The 21851-nt window shown below is 46.5% G+C and overlaps 1 protein-coding gene across 1 annotated transcript in view; it reads left to right on the forward strand.

Annotated features, from left to right (window-relative positions):
* RB1 (RB transcriptional corepressor 1) overlaps positions 1–21851 on the forward strand; it is a 373697-nt gene that overhangs the window by 54570 nt on the left and 297276 nt on the right. Inside the window, exons 3-4 of the mRNA XM_077297418.1 lie at positions 3195–3307; positions 3853–3987. Coding sequence (XP_077153533.1) covers positions 3195–3307; positions 3853–3987 — 248 coding nt within the window. The remainder of the gene's footprint in view (positions 1–3194; positions 3308–3852; positions 3988–21851) is intronic.

Genomic DNA, 21851 nt, shown 5'->3' on the forward strand with positions numbered 1-21851 from the left:
GCCTTTACACCCCCGTTAGGCTGTCCAAATACCTTTGTGAAGTGGCCGTTTTCTGCTGTCACTCAAGTTGGTCAGGTCGGATGGGCGTGGTCACAGCGCTGTTTGTCCCCCAGGATCCTGCTCATCTTTACGTTGGTGGCGTAGTGGTGTGCGCATGTCCAGCAGGCAAATCCACTGCCCAGGAGATGAATAACAGCGCGGTCTTCGCTATTCAGCCGTTTACCGGTGGGCGCAGCCATCTTTCCTGTGGCCGCACCTGCGCAGATGGAGCGCTCTGCTGCCCGGGACTTCAGGAAAATGGCCGCGGGATTCCGCGCGTGCGCAGATGGAGATCGCGGCGGCCATTTTCCTGAAGTCCCGGGCAGCAGAGCGCTCCATCTGCGCAGGCGCGGCCACAGGAAAGATGGCCGCGCCCACCGGTAAACGGCTGAATAGCGAAGACCGCGCCGTTATTAATCTCCTGGGCAGTGGATCTTCTTTGGACATGCGCACACCACTACGCCACCAACGTAAAGATGAGCAGGATCCTGGGGGACAAACAGCGCTGTGACCACGCCCATCCGACCTGACCCACTTGAGTGACAGCAGAAAACGGCCACTTCACAAAGGTATTTGGACAGCCTAACGGGGGTGTAAAGGCACCAAAAAGGCACTAATGTAAAGCCCAGCTCTGCCCCTATTTCACACTATTTTTATCTAATTTTTAAAAAACGGGGTGGTAGGTTCCCTTTAAGTCCATGCCTCAGAGACTGCAAGCTGTTATAAAAGCCAGAGGTGGTGCAACAAAATACTAGTGATTCTTTGGAGTGTTTTTTTGTTTGTTTGTTTTTCATGATTCCATATTTTTTTCCTCAGAATTGAGTGATTCCATAATATTTCCTCTATGCTTGGTTTAAAAAAAGTAACCATTACTGACTACCACATTTTTTAGTGTTTCTTAAAGCCAGAAAGTTGCCATTTGAAATGACTTTAGTTTTGTGCCATGTCTGTGATCTGCATTTTTTCTACAAAATTAAACAACTGAATGAACATCCTCCAAGGCCGGTGATTCCATATTTGTTGCCAGGAGTTGTAGGTCATAGGAAGCTGAATACAGTGATACCTTGATATCTGCGATCCGATGTCTTATTTCAGAGAAATCAAACTTTTCCTTAAGGGTATGTGCACACGTTCAGGATTTCTTGCAGAAATTTCCTGAACAAAACCGGACATTTTCTGCAAGAAATCCGCATGCGTTTTTTTGTGCGTTTTTTCCCGGAGCTTCCCAATGCATTAAATAGCGGGAAAAACTCGAAAAATCCGCAAAATTAATGAACATGCTGCGGTTTTTACAGCGATGCTTTTTTTTTTTTTTGGCGGAAAAAAGACGCATCATGTGCACAAAAACTGCAGAATGCATTAAAAATGATGGGATGCTTATGTATGCTTTTTTAAAGCGTTTTTCCCTTGGAAAACGGCCGAAAAAACGCGAAAAAAATGCGAAAAATCCTGAACGCGTGCACATAGCCTAAATGTACGGTAAATGATCTAAGGGCTGGACACCGATCTGCATGAGAAACTAGCTTCAGAGCTTATTTTTGATAAACGTTTTAGCAGTGTGAGACATGTAGCTAACATAGGACAGTAGAACTGACATTTGTCACTAGCAAACACATTAGCAGCTGCAGCTCTCACAGCTCTGCTATATTGCAACACTGACTGCCTGTGAGCTTGAAGCTGCAGATGTGTCAGGTATAATCACACACAGCTCTGCAGGGAGATCAGGAGCGCAGAGAGCGTCCATCACACATCACACTGGTAACACATCACACATGTAACGCCCCCCACAACTTACCGTAAAATCAGCTCTAGGATCGAAGTCTCGTGCAGATCAGTGTCCGGCTCATAGCCTTGAACAGCTCATTTATATGTAAGGAAAACATGGGATTTCTCTGGAATAAAGCATCGGATCGCAGATATGAAGGTGTCATTTTGTCCAGCTCCTACAGGCCTATAGAGAACGATAAGAAGGGTTGGTCCTACTGACAGATTCCCTTTAACTTCTACCTGTAGTTCAACCTAGTATTTTGAAGTTTTGATTGACTTTGTAATCTAAATAGAGATATGAGAAATTTTTAAATACTTTGCATAAAAAACACGTTTGTGCAAGATCTGTAATAGTGGTATTCAGAGTGATCTTTAATTTTGTGATATAAGATTTACAAGACTGTGTGTTCAAAATATCCATTTTGTGGTGTTTTTGATGTATTTATTTGGGTGCAGATTACATGTGCTTTGTCTACAGGGCCGTTTCAGTGATACCATAATTTTTTTTATGACTTTTAATTCTTTTTAATGGTAATTAAATGAGGTATGGTACAGATCTTCTCATTTACTTCAGTTTTTACATTAAACAGCATTTTTAGTAGCCAAATATTTTTCTGTAATCTTTTTGTATTCTATTTTGAATATTGTTTTAAAAAAAGTTTTCCTTTTTTTTTTTTTTTTTTTTGTCCCCCAATCGACCCCATATTATTGTTTTACTTTTAGCCCCTTATAGTAATAATGTCCTCTGTCATGTGACAATGTCCCTCCACCTATAGTAATGTCCCCAATCCTGGAATAGATTGGCCAGTGGCTGGTACTGGTATTATGGTGCAGTGAGCCGGTCTCTCGCTGCAATACATTTGAATTGAAGGTGCGTCCGGGGACACACATTAAGTTGAAAAGGAACGCCAACATTGGCAGCCCCTGGACCGGGCCACAATCGTCTCAGGGGCCCGAGATCAGCACAATGGAGCCTCATGGACCACGTGTTCGAGACCCCTGGTCTACAGTATATGATTTACAAAGTTAGTGTTATTCACCAAAAATGCTTCAAAGACATTGCTAAAAACATTTGTTACGCCTTTTTTTTTTTACATTATTATTTTCACTTTCTGACATTCTGCAGATTTAAAAAATGCTGTAATTTTCAAATTAGATCAGAAAATAAAACCAAGTGTGTACATGAGATCTCTAAAATCTCCTCGCTTTTACTGGTACTGTAAAAAAGCAGTTTTTAATTTGCCTTTAAAAAAAAATAAAGCAAAAAAAACAAACTGAAAAAAACGCTTCATGTGGACATAGTCTAAAGATTTTCTATGTGCCTTTTGAATGTTTTTTTTAATTCAAAGGTGGCATCCTGTAATAACCATCTAATTTCTGCTTGTTAGCGGGACACTCTAGGAAACACTGAAGCGTTGGGACTTTGCCTGTTTATCACCTCCGTCAACTCTGATGACATGACTTTCACATTTACTGAACTTCTACGGGCTTTAGATGTAAGGTAAACTTTCATTCTCTTATACAGTAGCCAACTAAGGGTATGTGTCCACGTTCAGGATTACATCCGGATTAGCTGCGGATTGAACGCTGCGTACAACCGCAGCGTCCAGATGTTACAGCATAGTGGAGGGGATTTTATGAAATCCCATCTCCACTATGCGTGCGAACACGCACCCGGCGGCCCTGCGTTTCCGGACATGTGGCACGTCTTTTTAGAATGCAGCATGTCCATTTACCTTGCGTCGCCGCAAGGTAAATCACAGGGCCCTATGTATAGGGTGCAGAGATTCCAAATGTGTGCAATTAACCCATCCGGAATCACCGCGCATATAGAAGGGGGCGACGCTTTGGGCGGAGCGAGTTTTCCGCTTCGTCCAAAGCGCTGTAAATCCAGGCAGTGGACACGCACCCTATCACTTCTCTTATCATAGAACTATATGCAATGTTGTATGAAATACATAGTTGTACCATTCCTTTATCTCTACTTATGTTGAAATTCTTTTTTTTTTGCTTTTAACATTACCCAAATTTCTATCTTTCTCACAGTGTCAGCAGATGTTTTGGGCTTTTAAATCAAATTGATACCAACATGGATAATCTGAGCACCAAAGTTGACAATGCGGTCTCGAAGCTTAAGAAAAAATATGAAACCACTTGCCACTTGTACCAAAAATTTCAGAGGTAAAAACCAGCTTTATAAAGAATTGCTGAAAAATTGTTACTTTTAAGATTTGCGTGATTTATTGCTAAGTTTAGCAATCACATTATGTTTTTGTTTCATTTGTTTATTTTGTAATTAATGCAAGACTGCTTTTTTTTTCCATTTTTGTCAAATGCCTATGTCTTGTCTGTTGTTGGACTTCAATACATCAAGTTTTTTTAAATAATAAAAAAAGCACCATGTTTTTTGAACACTAGAATGCATCTTACTCTTAGACGCATCACAGGTTTTAGATAGTAGAAAATAGGAAAAACATATTTCTTACTGATTACAACATCCCTGGCGGTGTAAGAAAGGTGATAGGTTAATATCACAAATTTTAATTCACTGGGGTAAAGCATGGAGGAAGTTGTGCTATTATGTTTCTCTATACACAAGGCTTTAGAGCTCACACATTATGCCCACTCTGCTTTGCACACACATGCTCAGTACATGCACACTCGGCTCTGCTGTATGTACATACACAGCTCTGCTACATGCACAACACTGCTACATGCGCAGCTCAGGTGCATTATTTATAAATATACACTAGCAAATTGTGAGTTACTTTCCAGGCAGGTGACTGATTACTTGGCCAGAATGGTCCTTTTTCAGGCAGGACCTGCAGCACCCATGCACCTTTAGAGACTGATCAGTGTCTGGCTGGATGAGAGAAACTGTGATGCCACATAGTTCTCTCAGTGATTGAGATGAATGTTGTGTCTGGTGTTTTTTCTCCATCGCCTCATTGGGGGACACAGGACTGTGGTGTATGCTTCTGCCGCCAGGAGGCTGACACTAAGTAAACATAAAAAAAGTTTAGCTCCTCCTCCGTAGTATACACCCTGACACTGGCAACCAGAGAATCCAGTTCTTGCTTAGTGTCTGAAGGAGGCACACCATCTGGGTCCCGGATCTTTTGGACCCATCTTTTACTATACGGATTGAAGGGGCGACTGACCCTTTTGAGGGTCCGATCTCCCCAAAACCAGCAACGGGCAAGCACGTGCGAATGTTCTCCACGTAACCTTTCCCTCGACGTGGGATCGTTCACCGGATTTGGCCCTGACCACCCTGAGGTATTTTAGACCCTAGGCTGTACAGGTGCCTTTAGACATCCGTGTGACCCCCCCTTATTTTCTACACCTCTGCTCCGCCTCGGTGATAGATGGGGTGGTGGACAGTCCCTCTCCTTATCCTAGCTGTAGGAAATGGAGTTTGGGTTCCTGCACCGTCATTTGCTCTGCCCTCCCCTCCGCTGTCTCTTACTCTAAACCCTGGAAACGGGGAAGGGCAAAAAAAGGGGGCTCCTGACAGGCGCAGTTTACCTTTAGGCTCCGGGCGGCTTTGCGCCGATCTAGCGCCGGGTAATGTATGACGCCGCAGTCTCCTGAGCTCCGTCGGCGCTGCAGCGGTACACTGTGATCAACGTCGCGGCCTTCCCAGAGGCTTCAGGCTCCGACCTGGCCTCCACCGATGCTCTTCCGGGTCGATCAGGCCCGGCTTCCGCCCTGCAAACCGTGCTGTGAGGCCCCGCCCCCTCTGGCGCATCTACTTCCTGTTCCGCCCCTCCTTTCCTCGCCTAGGGAAAATTGAGGCCCCGGCTTCAGGCCCACTACAGGCCGCATTGCATCATGGCGGTTCCGCCCCCTGAGGACAGCTGGGCATAAAGGTAGCACACCGGCTCCGCATCGTGTGTTTGGTTCCACACTGCATTCGTGGGGGCACAGGACTGGGATAAGTGCTTCTTCCTCCAGCCTGACAGCAGAAGCATTATTTTTTCCCAGTCTAAGGCCCTGGGTATAGCATTTACGGATCATTATGTCTAGAAGGGTTAAATCTCACACGGTCCTATATACTGTTTGTGTAGCTTGTCGTGCTGCATTCCCGCATGCCCAGAGCAATCGTCTCTGCGAGGCCTGCGACTCTGAACGCGCCCAGGAGCCCCCCCTGCGAGCTCCCCTGCAATCTCTCCGGCTCCTGCCCCGCAAGCAGAGGCTGGGGCGGTTCCGCCAGAATGGGTCACGTCCTTGTCACAATCCATGGCGTCCCTAACTGAAGCAATCAAGTCCCTTCAGACCCCTGCGGTCAGCGTCAGCAGCCCATCTATCTCGGAGAAGGCCTCAGGGTCTCAGGAGCCTTCGGCCTGCAGGGGCCGTGCTCGTACTAGACAGACGCGTGGAAAGCGAGTTTGCACAGCGTTGCCCGGGCCTTCAGGTGCTTCGGCTTCCTGGAGCTCCGTATCACGCTCTCCTTCCCCGGCAGAGAGCGGAGAAGTTGAGACAGACTATGATTCAGAGGAGTCCCTTAACTTTGAGACTCCTGGATTTGAAGCTGTCAATCAGTCCCTGGGGATAGAAGATGAACTCGCCTTACCCTCAGGTCACAAGGCGGGGCAAAAAGTCTCATTTAGGCTGGCCAAACGGTCCCATAGGGTTTTTTCCTCTCACCCCGAGTTTGAGGACCTGATTCGGCGTAACCGGGAGCACCCGGACAAGCGTTTTTCGGGGCAAAAGGCCTTGAAGGCTAGGTATCCCTTTGCTACTGAGTTATGTAGTAAATGGGCAGAAAATCCCTCAGTAGATTCTCCGGTGTCCCGTTTAGCCTCTAACACTTTGCTATCTCTTCCTAATGGCTCGTCTATTAAGGATCGTCTTATAGAGAGCTTGACTCGTTCCGTTTTTGAGGCTTCAAGTTCAGCCCTTTTTCCCTCTTTTGCAGCAACTTGGGTTGCTAAGGCTATGATGTCTTGGTCAGAGTCTTTAACAAAGGCTCTTCAAGAAAGGTATGTTCCAGCGGAGCTGGCAGAAATATCATCTCAGATAGCACTGGCTGGTAGCTATCTGATCAATGCATCCTTAGATGCTGCAGTCTGTGCCTCATCTGCTGCGGCAAACGCAATTGCCATTAGAAGGTCACTCTGGTTAAGAACTTGGCGGGCTGGGGGCGTGGTTTGCCAGGAGACAGGAGTGGACGCGTTCTGTGGGGCTCCTGCTAATCCCCTATTTTATGCTAGGTAAGCATACTTAACCGTGGATTATAATACTACACAACGGATCGGATTATGCCTGGAATGAGATCAAGTGGAATGGGGCAGGCACACTGAAAAAAAACCTCTTAAATCTGGGCAGAGAAGCTCCATGGAAAAGCCTAATGGCGGCCTGCCACCCTGCCATGAAAGCGCAAGTAGTCCCGTGACCCAGGGCTTTTACACTACGAGCCGAAGACTGACAGACCCATCGCCCAAGGGATCACAGCGGACAGACAGGACAAGTGCCAGGGGGACCTCAGCCTCTGCTTCAGCCCAGATGTCGGGTACGAGCGACCCGGGAAGAGGACCGGCGACTGAGGGGAGCTATGGAGCCGCAACGCGGCGGAGGGATATCTCCAGCAGACCCACCGACTCAGCAACCCCAGCAACAAGAATCCCTGTTCCTGCCGGGACTTCGGTGTCGGTCTGCGGAGATCTGAAGAAGCGCTGCATGACAACGGCCACCCGGAGCGTCACGGAGCTGCAGAGGGGAGCCGAAGAAGACACACTGAATGCAGCGCTGCAGAACCGCGGAGGGATATCTCCGGCGCGCCGGAACACACAAGAGGTGTCCTGAGGTATGATACGCCGGTTTTCGTGCCAGGTGGCACTGGGGGAGAGAGGGTTCAAATGCAGGGGAAGGCGGTGGAGTGTGACAGGAGTACTGCGCTGCAGCAGGTCCTGTCCAATACATTACAAACTGGCCATACCAAGGGGGATCCCGTCAGGAACCACCTATCTCTATGGAATGGGGAGAGAAGTACACTCTCAGCACCTAGAGATAACCCCCTCTATAAATTAATAAACAATATAAAAGAAGGTTTTTATGGGTCCCTCAACTCATTGGAACAATGGGAAAGCTCTCATTCCTAGGGGCTCACCGGGGATATGGACTCCTGCAGTTATAGTGACATCTGTCCCTCAGAGGGCATTGACCCTGATGAAACTTCATCATCATCATCATCATCATTATCGTCGTCGGCAGCATTGTCATTCTGGTTCGGCCCTAGATGACACATCAAGTCATGGTGGTTCTGCGACCGCTGAAACGCTTTCACAAAAAGAAGTCACTGGCAAACTAAATAATAAACTGTTAAAAAGGCAGTATTCTTTAAATAACTCACTAATAGATAATATCTCAGCTTCTGACGACCATCCCTCAGAAAGATTTATGGTCAATATCTGCAAAGCTTTCCTAATGTCTATGGAAACGGAAACGGAACTAAAACATCTGAAAAACTAATTAAAAAGCTTTTTACGGACACCTTTTCTCAAATAACTGCTGCCCCACTATCTGATTTCAACATGGCCTCTGACAATCTCTTCACATTCCAAAGATAACGAGTCCTCCAACTAAACATCAGGAAAAGTCATATCCTAAAGACATAGGGGGCGTTTCGGCGCTTTCGGACCCCCTGGACAACTTAAAGAATGAAGTAGCCTCATTCAAAAATAGCCTAGTTAAAGGGCCACTGTCACCCCCTCCAGCCGTTATAAACTAAAAGAGCCACCTTGTGCAGCAGTAATGCTGCATTCTAACAAGGTGGCTCTTTTAGTTTTTGATTAAGTTATTACCTCAATAAAGCATTTTAAAAATTGGCCACACATACCAGATATTGTACCAGGAGGCGGTCCGAATCGTCCTCTATCAATCTTCCAACTGCCGTCACTCTTCTCTTCAGGGCCGATGGTCGCCGCCCCCTCAGCGCTGTTGCTTCTTAAATCCGGCGCCTGCGCTGTCCGTGCCTGCCTGGGGCAGGCGCAAATAACAATGCCGGAAGGCGGGGGAGCAGGGGGGAGCGTCAGAGATGGGACAGCGTCCGAGATGGGGGAGCGCCTGAACAGCGCAGTGCGCATGCCCAGGAATGCCAGCCCCGCACTGTGTTATTCATTATGCACAGTGCGGGGCTGGGGTTCCTGGGCATGCGCACTGCGCTTGTCAGACGCTCCCCCGGTCCCCCGCCTTCCAGCATTGCCGGAATATACCTGTTTAATTGCCGACGTTTTGAACAGCCACAAAGAACAACGCTGGAAGGCGGGGGACCGGGGGAGCGTCTGACAAGCGCAGTGCGCATGCCCAGGAACCCCAGCCCCGCACTGTGCATAATGAATAACACAGTGCGGGGCGGGGATTCAGGAACAGGGTGGGCGCACTGCGCGCACAGGCGCAGTCAGGCACCCGGCATCTGAGATGTGACTGACAATGAAGACTGCGCAGGCCCCAGGCAGGCACGGACAGCGCAGGCGCCGGATTTAAGAAGCAACAGCGCTGAGGGGGCGGGTACCATTGGCCCTGAAGAGAAGAGTGACGGCAGTTGGAAGACTGATAGAGGACGATTCGGACCGCCTCCTGGTACAATATCTGGTATGTGTGGCCAATTTTTAAAATGCTTTATTGAGGTAATAACTTAATCAAAAACTAAAAGAGCCACCTTGTTAGACTGCAGCATTACTGCTGCACAAGGTGGCTCTTTTAGTTTATAACGGCCGGAGGGGGTGACAGTGGCCCTTTAAAAGGAAAAATAACTTGAAAATCCGAGGGATCCCAGAATCGGTAAAAAAATCCCAATTGGGAGACTACATCTCCTCTATGATCTCTCACCTGTTCCCAAATACGGTACCCAAGGGAAAAACCTGGTTGAAAAAACATTCAGGATACGCAGACCATCTTCTCTACCGTCGAACTTAGCGGCTGATGTTATTGTTTCATTCTATCCCAACTGGCTAGGAGATTCACTGCTTGACATTGCAAGAGAACCAAGGTTCCTCTCTTCCCCGTACGGCCACTTAGCCTTCTACAGAGATCTGTGTAAGGACACCCTACAAAAGCGTACATTGTTTCAGCACACTACCCATAGGCTGCAACAGGCCGGAATACAGTATAATTGGTATCAGTCATCTAATCTGAGGTTCCATTTTGCTTCAAAGTGGTACACCTTTTCTTCCTCAGCAGAGGCAGCAGTCTTTTTGAATCGTGCGGGCATGAACCTGCCCAGGTCTTCTTCCGGTAATCCAAGTTATATAATGTGAATGAACCGAACATTGCCACCCAACAGAGTCTGAGGGTCATTCGATGATCCGGACTCGACAGGCCATCATATATTCCCTACACTTATGTCAATTAATGGTTATTTCAATGTTCTACAGGGTTTATTACGTAGTTTTATTTATACCAATGTGCAAATCACTCTATTTAGCTTTAGCTGCTGATTTAGGTAATTTTACATGTAGCTTTATTTTTGTTAATTCAAAGTTGAGATAATGCTGTATATAAACATAGTGCGATCAGCTCTGAACGTTGCATAATTCATACCCACTATGTTTACTCCATGTCAAGCTAACTTACATGCATTTCTTACCACGTCGCTTCATGCAACTTCAGAGTGCAGTTAATCACGTTCATATGTAGCATTATCTATGTGAAGGCATATCTTTTATCGCATTTAAGCTTCAACTATTATGTTTATACAATGTTCTATATGATTACCTGTCTCCCCTATTGTATAGGGGTTTGTTTTTCCTATCTTCATATCCCACTCTTTCCCCTCCTTCCCTTCCTTGCCTAACCTTCCCGGTTAAAAGTTAAAATCCCAATAAATGTTTGGAAAAAGAACTTGGCGGGCTGATTCTACCTCCAAAAAGTCTCTTACAACCCTACCGTACCAGGGGGGTCGCTTATTCGGAGAGAAGCTAGATCAGCTTATTTCTGACTCCACAGGAGGGAAGAGCAAGTTTCTTCCTCAGCAGAGGATTAGACAGCCTTTCCGTCGCCAATTCCAGGCCCGCTTCAGATCCATTCGTAATGCTAGATGGGCACCGGCATCGGGCTCTGCTGCGCAGGGTTTACCCAATCAGGACCGAGACAATCGAGTCCCCTATACGGCCAACCAGGGGGGAACAATGCGTTCCCAGTCAACTAGATCCAGAGGATCTAGGACTCTAAGGTTTTCGGCTAAGTGACTGGAAGCCTCCTCGGAGTGCCTCCAACAGAGTAGGCGGACGTCCACTTTTGTTTCACCAGGTCTGGCTTCAAGTAATCCAAGACAGGTGGGTAGGAGAGCTCGTATCTTCAGGCTACAAGATAGAGTTGGTCTGTCAGCCTCCTCCCCGGTTCTTCCCATCCCGTCTTCCCAGGTCCGAGTTCCGCCGACAAGACCTGTACAATTCCATAGAGTCCCTTCGTCTCAGCGGGGTCATTTCTCCTGTTCCAAGAGAAGAATGGTTTCAAGGATTTTATTCCAATCTTTTTGTAGTACCCAAAAAGGACGGAACAGTTAGACCCATTCTGGATCTGAAACGGTTAAAAAGGTTCCTCGTTCGTCACTTTCGGATGGAATCTCTCCGGTCAGTTATTGCCTCAATGGAAAAGGGAGAGTTCTTGGCCTCAATAGACATTCAGGATGCTTACCTACATATTCCCATTTTTCCTCCTCATCAAAGATTTCTCCGGTTCGCCCTAAACAACCTACACTTCCAGTTCACGGCTTTACCCTTCGGGCTGGCATCCGCCCCCAGGGTGTTCACGAAGGTCATGTCAACTGTAGTGTCCATTCTGCACTCCCGAGGCATAGTAGTCTTGCCATATCTAGACGATCTTCTGATCAAAGGACCGACCTTTCAAGCTTGCAAGCAAAATGTCATCATTGCTTTAGACACCCTTTCTCGTCTGGGTTGGCTAGTAAATCTAAGGAAGTCATCCCTAGAACCATCTCGGAGGATTTCATTTCTAGGCATGATTTTCAACACCTCTCAAGCCCTATCAATCCTTCCCCAGGACAAGGTCCTAGCACTTCAGCGGGAGGTGAGGAATCTTCAGCAACCGTACCCTCATACGATCCGGTCCTGCATGAGGGTGTTAGGGAAGATGGTTGCTACTATAGAAGCAGTACCATTTGCACAGCTTCACCTTCGACCTCTCCAACTTGCAATTTTAGCAGTATGGAACAGGAATCCACTGTCCCTCAACCGCAGATTTCTGTTGTCTCCCCAGGTCAGGCAGGCTCTTTCATGGTGGTTAAACAGCTCGTCCCTACTGGGGGGGAAACCCTTTCCCCCAACCAATTGGCTAGTAGTTACAACAGATGCCAGTCGCCTGGTTTGGGGAGCAGTGTTTTTTCACCACACAGCTCAGGGGCGTTGGTCTCCTCAAGAATCAGATCTCCCCATCAATCTCTTAGAGATTCGGGCAGTTCGACTAGCTTTGCATTATTTCCACCATCTTCTGGTGGGTGGCCTTGTCCGAATTCAATCGGACAATGCCACAGCCGTGGCCTACATAAATCATCAGGGGGGCACCCGCAGCAGGGCAGCCATGCAAGAGGTAAGACAAGTACTGTGCTGGGCCGAGAGAAATCACTCGGTGATTTCAGCAGTCCACATTCCGGGCGAAGACAACTGGGCGGCAGATTTCCTCAGCCTTCAGGGTCTGGCGTCCGGGGAATGGTCTCTCCATCCCGAGGTTTTTCAGCAAATATGCCATCTATGAGGGACTCCGGATGTGGACCTAATGGCGTCCAAGTGGAATGCCAAGGTGCCCAGATTTGTCTCCCGGTACCGAGATCCACAGGCGATCGCCGTGGATGCGCTGGTACAGACTTGGAACCAGTTTAATCTCTCTTATCTGTTACCTCCTGTGGCACTGCTCCTGAGGGTAATCAAGAAAATCAAGTCAGAAGGAGCGCCTGCTATTCTGATCGCCCCGGATTGGCCGCGGCGAACCTGGTATGCGGACCTAGTACAGCTTCTCGCCGGAGTTCCGTGGCACCTTCCCGATCGTCCAGATGTTCTATCTCAAGGGCCGATTTACCACCAGAACTCAGGGGTCCTGCGTTTGACGGCCTGGCCGTTGAATCTTGGGTTTTAGCGCAGGCAGGGTTCTCCCAAGAGATAGCAGATACCATGATCTGTGCACATAAAACCTTTTCGGCTAGAATTTATCATCACACTTGGAAAGTTTTTCTTTCTTGGTGTAGAGGGCGCGGGCTGCCTCCCTTGCGTTTTTCCATCCCAAATATTCTAGCCTTTCTCCAAGCAGGACTGGATTCAGGGCTTGCTCCAAGTACTCTTAAAAGGCAGATTTCAGCCTTATCGGTCCTTTTTCAGCGTAGGATTGCTACTAACCGTCAGGTCAGGACTTTTTTTCAGGGAGTCGCTCATAAGGTCCCTCCTTATAGGACTCCTTTGGAAGCTTGGGACCTTAATTTGGTCTTAAGGGCCTTGCAGGAGGCTCCCTTTGAGCCTCTTCGAGATATTTCCTTGACTTTCCTTTCTTGGAAAGTCGTATTTTTAGTGGCCATAACTTCCATAAGGCGGGTATCAGAGCTGGCAGCCCTCTCCTGTCGTACTCCCTATCTACTTTTTCATCAAGACAAGGTAGTACTCAGACCAGTACCTTCCTTTTTGCCGAAGGTTGTTTCCTCGTTCCACATTAATGAGGATATAGTTCTTCCTTCTTTTTGCCCGGCGCCTACGCACCGTGTAGAAAAAGCTCTCCATACGTTGGACCTGGTGAGAGCGCTAAGGAGATACATTTCCCGAACGGCTCCTTTCCGTCAGACGGATGCTCTGTTTGTCCTCCCAGAGGGTCGCAGGAAGGGATGCGCGGCCTCAAAATCTACCCTGGCCAGGTGGATACGTGCGACCATTCAGCGCCAAGGGCATGACAGTTCCGGCTGGAATCAAAGCTCACTCCACTAGAGCAGTGGGGGCTTCCTGGGCGATTCGGCATCAGGCCTCAGCAGAACAGGTTTGCAAAGCTGCAACCTGGTCTAGTTTGCATACCTTTGCCAAACATTATAATTTCCACTCCCAGATCTCTGCAGATGCAAGTCTGGGTAGAAGGATTCTTCAAGCAGCAGTGACGCACTTATAGACAACAGTATCTGGATTATTATTACTGGTGAGTTAATCTCCCACCCAGGGACTGCTTTAGGACATCCCACAGTCCTGTGTCCCCCAATGAGGCGATAGAGAAATAGGGATTTTGTGTTACTCACCGTAAAATCCTTTTCTCCGAGATGCTCATTGGGGGACACAGCTCCCTCCCTGGTGGCTACTGTCTTTTTGTATCTGATATTATCAGAGTGAGGTTTTTTTCTAGACATAACATTTCTGTATTTATGCTGATAATATTATTTTTGCTTCTCCTACTGCTTTTGCACCAAACTGGATTCTCTGGTTGCCAGTGTCAGGGTGTATACTACGGAAGAGAAGCTAAACTTTTTTTGTTTACTTAGTGTCAGCCTCCTGGCGGCAGAGGCATACACCACAGTCCTGTGTCCCCCAATGAGCGCCTCGGAGAAAAGGATTTTACGGTGATTAACACAAAAATCCCTTTTTTTTTTTTGGAAGATTTCTTCTTGCTAAAAAGTGTGTCTTAAAGTCCCAAAATTACGGTACATGGACAGGCTTTGGATTAAAAGGGTTATTCCCATCTCTGTAGCTGCGTTTCGCTGTATTGGTAACTCCTACAGAAATGAATGGGAGTTATAGAAGCAGCATAAAGGTACCGTCACACTAGGCGATATCGCCAGCAATCCGTGACGTTGCAGCGACCTGGATGGCGATATCGCTGTATTTGACACGCAGCAGCGATCTGGATCCCGCTGTGAAATTGCTGGTCGCTGCTAGAAGGTCTGCACATTATTTGGTCGCTAGGTCGCCGTGTATCGCCGTGTTTGACAGCAAAAGCGACGATACCAGCGATATTTTACACTGGTAACCAGGGTAAACATCGGGTTACTAAGCGCAGGGCCGCGCTTAGTAACCCGATGTTTACCCTGGTTACCAGCGTAAAAGTTAAAAAAACAAACAGTACATACTCACCAGCGCGTCCCCCAGCCTCTGCTTCCTGACACTAAAGCGCCGGCCCTAAACTGAAAGTGAAAGCAACAGCGGTGACGTCACCGCTCTGCTGTTAGGGCCGGAGCTCAGTCAGCGTCAGGATGCAGAGGCTGGGGGACGCGCAGGTGAGCATGTACTGTTTGTTTTTTTAACTTTTACGCTGGTAACCAGGGTAAACATCGGGTTACTAAGCGCGGCCCTGCGCTTAGCAACCCGATGTTTACCCTGGTTACCCGGGGACCTCGGCATCGCTGGTCGCTGGAGAGCGGTCTGTGTGACAGCTCTCCAGCGACCACACAGCGACGCTGCAGCGATCGGCATTGCTGTCGCTATCGCTGCAGCGTCGCTTAATGTGACGGTACCCTAACACATAAGGGATGCTATTTCCCCAATTGTGGAGTTACACCAACACCATTGACTACTTCTAATCTTTTGCACTCTGTGGGCAGTGATCCACCTGCAAGGCGTTTGTATGTTCTCCCCGTGTTTGCGTGGGTTTTCTTTGGGTGCTCCAGATCCTTCTACACGTATTGATAGGGAATTTAGATTGTTTAAATCGAGACAGCATAATAAATACTATAAAGCACTTTGGCACTACATAAACAAGATTTTTTATTATTTTTACTTAGAGAACCTGTCAGCAGGATTTTGCAATGTAAAGTGCACACATAGCCATGTTGGCACTGTGATGCTGATTAAAACGATACCTGCAGTGAAGAAATGAGTTTGGTGGTTCTTGTGTAATCTTTGTGCGAAGTTTTCATTTAATGATCTGTTTGCACATCTGGGTGGCTGGTTGGCAGGGTCTTACCTTGGTGCTCTGATATGTTGGCACATGGGGGCGGCCTGTTCTAAAGGACTTACCTTGGTGCTCTGATATGTCACACATCGGGGCGGCCTGTTGGCAGGGTCTTACCTTGGTGCTCTGATATGTTTGCACATCAGGGCGGCCGGTTGGCAGTGTCTTACCTTGGTGCTCTGATATGTTCGCACATCGGAGCAGCCTGTTCGCAGGGTCTCACCTTGTAGCTCTGATATATTTGCACATCGGGGCTGCCTGTTCTCAGGGTCTCACCTTGGTGCTCTGATATGTTCGCACATCGGGGTGGCTGGTTGGCAGGGTCTTACCTTGGTGCTCTGATATGTTCGCATATCGGAGCGGCCTGTTCGCAGGGTCTTACTTTGGTGCTCTGATATGTTTGCACATCGGGGTGGCCGGTTGGCAGTGACTTACCTTGGTGCTCTGATATGTTCGCACATTGGGGCGGCCGGTTGGCAGGGTCTTACCTTGGTGCTCTGATATGTTCGCACATCGGGGCGGCCTGTTGGCAGTGTCTTACCTTGGTGCTCTGATATGTTCGCACATCGGGGCGGCCGGTTGGCAGGGTCTTACCTTGGTGCTCTGATATGTTTGCTCATCGGGGTGGCCGGTTGGCAGGGTCTTAACTTGGTGCTCTGATATACTCGCACATCGGGGCGGCCGTTTGGCAGGGTCTTATCTTGGTGCTCTGATATGTTTGCACATCGGGGTGGACGGTTGGCAGGGTCTTATCTTGGAGCTCTGATGTGTTTGCGCATTGGGGCGGCCTGTTGGCAGGGTCTTACCTTGGATCTCTCGTCCCTTATTCAACCTCCTGTGTGATAGACCGGGCACTAATCCACCAGTGATCTGCCTCCTATTTGAAATATCGCGCCTGCACAATAATTGCTGCGGTCTCTAAAAAACAAACAAAACATTGTCACCAACAAAATGGCGCTGGTGACGCAAGCACAGTCACAACTCCCCGTTATCTTCCTTGTCCTTAATCTGCCTTCACTAGCAAGATGTTTTGAGCAGCGGTGACATGTCTGTAGACGGCGTGCAGAGGACCCGAGTGGGAGCACACAGATGGATTTTGGCAAGCCTCAGAGATGAAAGAGAAAGTTGCACACATTTCTGTAACCATTCTGTGTACATTCAGCCTACAATATTTCATAGTGCAGGCTGAATGAAGAGGTAGATATACTGTCCAGAGTTGTTATGATTTAAAAAAACAACAAACTTGTAGTGTCCCTTGTAAATATCAAAGTCTGCATATTGTAGCGTCACTGAGCAGGTATTTACATGGGAAGGGCAGAGGTGTGTACTGTATGCACACAAAACTGTTTGAGTATACTGCAATCTGTCTTGAGAAGCTGCGTGTTCAGGTACTAGCTAGTAATGTTAGTACAAAGCTAAATGTCCACTGTGATCTCTCATTCAGTTACAGTCATGTATATTGATAGACCCGTGGGAAGCAGAATCCTGACAGTGGGTCAGGTTTACGAAGACTGATATATCTCAAAGTAGTGCTCCTCGCTGAAAGTACAGAGCAGAGAAAAACCCCTAAAGCATTGCACCTGATTGCTGATTGCAAATCACATCCTATGAGAAAAGTCCCTTTCTTAGAATCCGTACTATGCTGTTCCTTCTGCAGAAGTCCATGTGCACAAGGGACAAGGCCGACATTCAGTATTGGAAGATTGTGATCTATAGACCCTCATGGGGCACTAAATTTAAAATAGGCATGATTTGGTCATGCCGATCACTGCATGGGCTCATCAATACTTCCACGAATAATTGTCTGTGAACATAGTTTTCCGTGCAGTCTACAAATGCAAGTTATGCAAAAAAGAAGCTATAATTCTGCATAATCCATAAACGCTGCTATCTTTGGGCCAAAGTGCATTTAAAATGAGTGAAGAAAAAAAGGAGAACTTTTCTGTGGCAAGATGAATCAAAATGTGAAATTTTTTATGGAAACAATGGACGCCGTGTCTTGCAGTCTAAAGATGAAAAGGACCACCCAGCTTATCAGCACACAATTCAAAGGCCTGTATCACTGATGGTATGGAGTTACATCCGTGTCTATGGCATGAGCAACTTACACATCTTGAAAGCACCATCACTTTTAACCCCTTTCTGCCATTGGACGTACTATCCCGTCCATGTGACCGGGGACTTAATTCCCATGGATGGGATAGTACATCATATGCGATCAGCCGTGCTCACGGGGGAAGCGCAGCCGGGTGTCAGCTGATTATCACGGACCGCTCCCGGCACTTTAACCCCCGGAACACTGCGATCAAACATGATCGCAGCATTCCGGGGGCATAGGGAAGCATCACGCACGAGGGGGCTCCCAGCGTGCTTCCCTGAGACCCTCAGAACAACGCGATGTGATCGCGTTGTTCCGAGGGTCTCCTGTCTCCTTCCTGCAGGCCCCTGATCCAAGATGGCCGCTGGGTCCTGCATGGAGGTGGCTTTTCAGTGTCTGCTGAGAGCAGGTGCCGTCAAGCCTCCTGCACTGCCTGTCACTGATCTGACACCGTGTTCTCCAAAGTGTCAGATCAGCTATCTGTCACTATATGGTGATGTCCCACCTTGGGACAATGTAAATAAATAAATAAAATTAACATGTGTAAAAATATTTTATAAAAAATTCCTAAATAAAGAAAAAAAAAAAATGTTTCCAAAAACATTTCTTTATGTAAATAAAAAAAACTATAGAAGTAAACATATTTAGTATCGCCGCGTAACGACCCGACCTATAAATCTGTTCCACTAGTTAACCCCTTCAGTGAACACCGTAAAAAAAATGAGGCAAAAAACACAATGATTTATCATCGTACCGCCGAACAAAAAGTGGAATATCACGCGATCAAAAAGACAGATATAAATAAACATGGTACCGCTGAAAACGTCATCTTGTCCCGCAAAAAACGAGCCACCATACAGCGTCATCAGCAGAAAAATTAAAAAAGTTATAGAATAAAGCGATGCAAAAATAATTATTTTTTTAGATAAAATAGGTTTTATTGTATAAAAGCGCCAAAACATTAAAAAAAAATGTAAATGAGGTATCGCTGTAATCGTACTGACCCGAAGAATAAAACTGCTTTATCAATTTTACCTCCCTCGGAAGGGTATAAACACCCCCCCAAAAGAAATTCATGAATTGCTGGTTTTTGCTCATTCTGCCTCCCAAAAATTGTAATAAAAAGCGATGAAAAAAATGTCATGTGCCCGAAAATGGTACCAATAAAACGTCAACTCATCCCGCAAAAAAAACCCCCAAAAACCACACATGACTGTGGGCCAAAATGTGGAAAAATTATAGCTCTCAAAATGTGGTGATACAAAAACTATTTTTTGCAATAAAAAGCGTCTTTTAGTGTGTGACAGCTGCCAAGCAAAAACCCGCTATAAAAACCCGGTATAAATAGTAAACCAAACCCCTCTTCATCACCCTTTAGTTAGGGAAAAATAATAAAATAAAAGGGGCTAAAGTTAGGGTTAGGCTACGTGCACACGTTGCGGTTTTTGCTGCGGATCCGCAGCGGATTTGACGCTGCGGATCCGCAGCAGTTTTCCATGCAGGGTACAGTACAATGTTACCCTATGGAAAACAAAAACCGCTGTGCCCACGATGCGGAAAATTGCAGAAAAATCCGTGCGGATTTGCTGCGGAAAAAAAGGAGCATGTCACTTCTTTCTGCGGATTCCGCAGCGTTTTTCAACATGCACCAATAGGAAAGTGCTGTTGAAAACCCGCAGAGGAATCCGCAGAAGAAACCGCAGGAAAATCCGCAGTGAAAACCGCAGCGGTTTTGCACTGCGGATTTTCCAAATCCGCAGCGGAAAAAACCGCAGCAGAATCCGCAACGTGTGCACATGGCCTTAGGGTCGGGGCTAAAGTTAGGGTTTGGATTACATTTACGGTTGGGATTGGGGTTAGGGGTGTCAGGGTTCGGGTGTGGTTAAGGTTATGGTTGGGATTAGGGTTAGGTGTGTGGTTAGGGGTGTGTTGGGGATAGGGATATGGTTATGGTTGGGATTAGGGTTAGGGGTGTCTTCGGGTTAGGGTTGGAGATAGAATTGGGGGGTTTCCACTGATTAGGCACATCAGGGGCTCTCCAAACGCGACATGGCGTCTGATCTCAATTCCAGCAAATTTTGCGTTGAAAAAGTAAAACGGTGCTCCTTCCCTTCCGAGCTCTCCCTTGCGCCCAAACATGGGTTTACCCCAATATATGGGGTATCAGCGTACTCAGGACAAATTGGACAGAAACTTTTGGGGTCCAATTTCTCTTGATACCCTTGGGAAAATAAAAATTTGGGGGCTAAAAAATCATTTTTGTGGGTAAAAAGTTTTTATTTTTTATTTTCCCGGCTCTGCGTTATAAACTTTAGTGAAACAGTTGGGGGTTCAAAGTTCCCACAACACATCTAGATAAGTTCCTTGGGGGGTCTAGTTTCTAATATGGGTTCACTTGTTTGGGGTTTCTACTGTTTAGGTACATCAACGGCTCTGCAAACGCAACGTGAAGCCCGCAGACCATTCCATTCCAAAACTGCACTCCTTCCCTTCTGACCTCTGCCATGCGCCCAAACGGTGGTTCCCCCCCACATATGGGGTATCGGCGTACTTAAGACAAATTGGACAACAACTTTTGGGGTCCAATTTCTCCTGTTACCTCTGGGGAAAATAAAAAGTTTGGGGGCTAAAAAATAATTTTTGTGGACAAAAAAAAAAAAAAAAATCTTTCACGGCTCTGCGTTATAAACTGTAGTGAAACACTTAAAGGATCAAAGTTCTCACAACACAGCTAGATAAGTTCCTTAGGGGATCTACTTTCCAAAATGGTGTCACTTGTGGGGGGTTTCCACTGTTCAGGCACATGAGGGCTCTCCAAACGCGACATGGCGTCCTATCTCAATTTTGGTCAATTTTTCATTGAAATGGCAAACTGCGCTCCTTCCCTTCCGACCTCTGCCATGTACCCAAACGGTGGTTCCCCCCCACATATGGGGTATCGTCGTACTCAGGACAAATTGGACAACAACTTTGGGGTTCAATTTCTCCTGTTACCCCTGGGAAAATAAAAAATTTGGGGCAAAAAGATCCTTTTTGTGAGAAAAATATTATATTTTATTTTTACGGCTCTACATTATAAACTTCTGTGAAGCACTTGGGGATTCAAAGTGCTCACCTCATATACAGATAAGTTCCTTGGGGGGTCTAGTTGCCAAAATGGTGTCACTTGTGGGCGTTTCCACTGTTTAGGTACATCAGGGGCTATCCAAACGCGACATGGTGTCCTCTCTCAATTCCAGACAATTTTGCATTGAAAAGTCAAATGGCGCTCAATCATTTCCGAGCTCTGCCATGCGCCCAAACAGTGGTCCCCCCCCACTTATGGGGTATCTGCGTACTCAGGACAAATTGTACAACAACTTTTTGGGGTCCAATTTCTGCTGTTACCCTTGGTAAAATAAAACAAATTGGATCTGAAGTAAATTTTTTGTGAAAAAAAGTTAAATGTTCATTTTTTTTTTAACATTCCATAAATTTCTGTGACACACTGAAGGGTTAATAAACTTCTTGGATGCGGTTTTGAGCACCTTGAGGGGTGCAGTTTTTAGAATGGTGTCACTTTTGGATATTTCTATCATATAGACCCCTCAAAGTGACTTTGAATGTGATGTGGTCCCTAAAAAAAAAAAAAAAAAAAAATGGTGTTGTAAAAATGAGAAATCGCTGGTCAACTTTTAACCCTTAACTCCCTAACAAAAAAAAATGTCGGTACCAAAATTGTGCTGATGTAAAGTAGACATGTGGGAAATGTTACTTATTAAGTATTTTGTGTGACATATCTGTGATTTAATGGCATAAAAATTCAAAGTTGGAAAATTGCGAAATTTTCGCCAAATTTACTTTTTTTTTTACACATAAACGCAAGTCATATCGAAGAAATGTTACCACTATCATGAAGTAAAATATGTCACGAGAAAACAATGTCAGAATCATCGGGATCCGTTAAAGCATTCCAGAGTTATAACCTCCTTAAAGGAACAGTGGTCAGAATTGTAAAAATTGGCCCGGTCATTAAACTTGCAAACCACCCTTGGGGGTAAAGGGGTTAATAATTCTGACCACTGTCACTTTATGA

Source organism: Ranitomeya variabilis, chromosome 3 (assembly GCF_051348905.1).
Source record: "Ranitomeya variabilis isolate aRanVar5 chromosome 3, aRanVar5.hap1, whole genome shotgun sequence".
Lineage (NCBI taxonomy): Eukaryota > Metazoa > Chordata > Amphibia > Anura > Dendrobatidae > Ranitomeya > Ranitomeya variabilis.